Here is a 2,099-nt window from a genome sequence, read left to right on the forward strand (position 1 = left end):
AATAGTTACTGTTCCTCTCCCAAAGTAGGTAAATTACACTAAAGAGAAGAAATCTTCATGGACTGAGATACTTTCTCACTTTGATACATGTAAATAAAAATAAGTTTCATGATGTCTAGCCTTTTAGGGTTATATAGTTAGAAATATATAATTCTACTTTTATGGACAGGTCAACTAGGGGAAATAAGTTAGCACAATCATTTGAATTGGTTGTCTACATACTGGGCAGGGCTTATTCCTTTTCTTTAGCTTCTTTGCACATGTAAAACATGCCATAAGATGTCCTGTTTTGCCATGGACAATGCAACCATTTTTAGGTCGACCTTGGCAAATCACGCAAGGTTCAATGGCATTAAGGGGAAAGCTAGATTCCATACTTTCTTCTTTGTCTTGTGTTTCTTCCCTCTCAAACTCTTTGACATCTTCTTGGCTGCTATAAATAATGCTATTAGAAGTTGATGGCTGAGAATAGTCCTCACTTTCTTGTGACTGGGAGGCTTGTGTCTGGGAGGCTTGTGTGATTTTATCATCATTTTCCTCAACACATGACTCTTTGGAATCATTCGCTGTAGTTTTTTTACAATCTGGAACATCAAAGCCCTCTTCTGCTTGTGTTGAGTTTTCTAGTTTGGCTTTCTCGGAGACATCCCCTCTATCTTTCCCTTTATCTTCAGGAAGCCAATTCTCACGAAGGGCCCAACATCTGTTGCAATGTGGTGGAAGGGGAGGATTCATTTCATTGCATGAAGTACACTTCCAATAGTCAGCTAAGGAAATCTCAGGATCTTCTTCAAATGAATCTGTATCACTCTCCTCTGCCTGATACACAGTAACTCGATATACCTCATCATCTTCATCTGAGAGTTCTTGTCCTTCTTCACTAAGGCTATAATCTTCTGAATCAAGAGATTCAACTTCAAATTCTACACTAAATTGATCTGAAACTGAATCCTGATCCAACCGATCATCTGAATGTTCACTTATACCAGCATCAAGATCCGGATTCGATGGAGTCCCTGTAGATTCACTGCTATTGCTTCTTTCACAACATATCTCCCTTATTACACACAGAGCCAGGCTTTCATCAAAGGAAAGGGAAATACTATCAGACTTGTGGCGTTTTCTTTGCCGTTCACAGGACAATTCATCTAAATTTTCTTCTGTCTCACTAATTGCTCTTCTTCTAGATGAGGTAGATGGTCTAGAAACCGAATTTGAAGATGACGGTTTCTCTTCCTGTAGCTCTTGCACAGGATCCTTTCGATCACCCCCACCTTCAAGGTGACATCTGTTCTCACTCACAGATGTACCTGAGTCTGATGGTTCCTGCTGATTGACTACTACCAAGTTTCTGTAGATCATTGTATATATTTTCCTGTGCTCTTTCACAGAGAAGCTTGGCACTCCAAACAAATCTCCTAGAAGATCATTTGAACAATATACAATATGTTGTTGCTTCTCATCATATAATCGTTTAGTCATAATATACTGGCCAAGATAAAATATAACCTGAAATAGAAATGATTTCTCTATCCCAGAAAGATCAGTATACTGTACTCATGTATCTCTAGTGCAGAAGTTCTTAACCTGGGATCCAGGGTTAGGCCCAAGAAGTCCTCTTTCATGGTGTAAGTGTCTTTCTGCGCACCAACAGATTTTAACAACTTCATAAGCAATGGCTTTGGTCTAGCCAGGGTCTCTTGTTCCGAAGCTGGAATCTGTGAGGTGGCTACATCAGTAGATACAGACATGTTGGTATTGCACATTTGCCTGCTCCTCACCATGCGGGGGTTTTCGCGCCTGGAGTTGTGGGGGTCCCTTGAGGTTCCCCAGTTCCCTTCACGGGCCACGCGGAAGCCCCACGCCCTGGGCCTCGGCGACCATTTCCACTCTCGGGGCCCAGGCCACTGGGGAGCTCGAACGCACTAGTCCGGAGAGGAAGGAGGCTCCTGGCGGCGAAAGGGCGCAGGACCTCGGTCAGAAAGGTCAGAGCCGCCCCTCAGGCTCGGCTCTTGGCTCCATCTTCTTTCTAGTCACACAGGCCGCACAGACCCCGCAAGGAGCCGACCTCGCCGAGGTTCCACGGTGCGCGCCCCCTA

At 43.8% G+C, this 2,099-nt stretch overlaps 1 protein-coding gene across 1 annotated transcript; it reads right to left on the minus strand.

Moving 5' to 3' along the window:
• Nucleotides 1–17: 17 nt before the first annotated feature.
• LOC105812777 (E3 ubiquitin-protein ligase Mdm2) lies at nt 18–2,071 on the minus strand. Its single transcript, XM_012647335.1, has 2 exons — nt 1,617–2,071; nt 18–1,509 (listed from the first exon to the last, which is right to left on the minus strand). The coding sequence occupies exons 1-2, from the start codon at nt 1,782–1,784 to the stop codon at nt 175–177; spliced, it is 1,503 nt and encodes a 500-aa protein (XP_012502789.1). The 5' UTR covers nt 1,785–2,071; the 3' UTR covers nt 18–174.
• Between the last annotated feature and the right edge of the window lie 28 nt (nt 2,072–2,099).

This window comes from Propithecus coquereli, unplaced genomic scaffold (genome assembly GCF_000956105.1).
Source record: "Propithecus coquereli isolate 6110/MARCELLA unplaced genomic scaffold, Pcoq_1.0 Scaffold262, whole genome shotgun sequence".
NCBI classification, from domain to species: Eukaryota; Metazoa; Chordata; class Mammalia; order Primates; family Indriidae; genus Propithecus; species Propithecus coquereli.

Excerpts from the sequence above, each read along its gene's own strand:
- LOC105812777 (XM_012647335.1), bottom strand. The coding sequence starts at position 1,784 with ATGGTGAGGAGCAGGCAAATGTGCAATACCAACATGTCTGTATCTACT. Across the intron at positions 1,510-1,616 it reads ACACTTACACCATGAAAGAG|GTTATATTTTATCTTGGCCA; the intron begins GACTTCTTGGGC and ends TTTCTATTTCAG.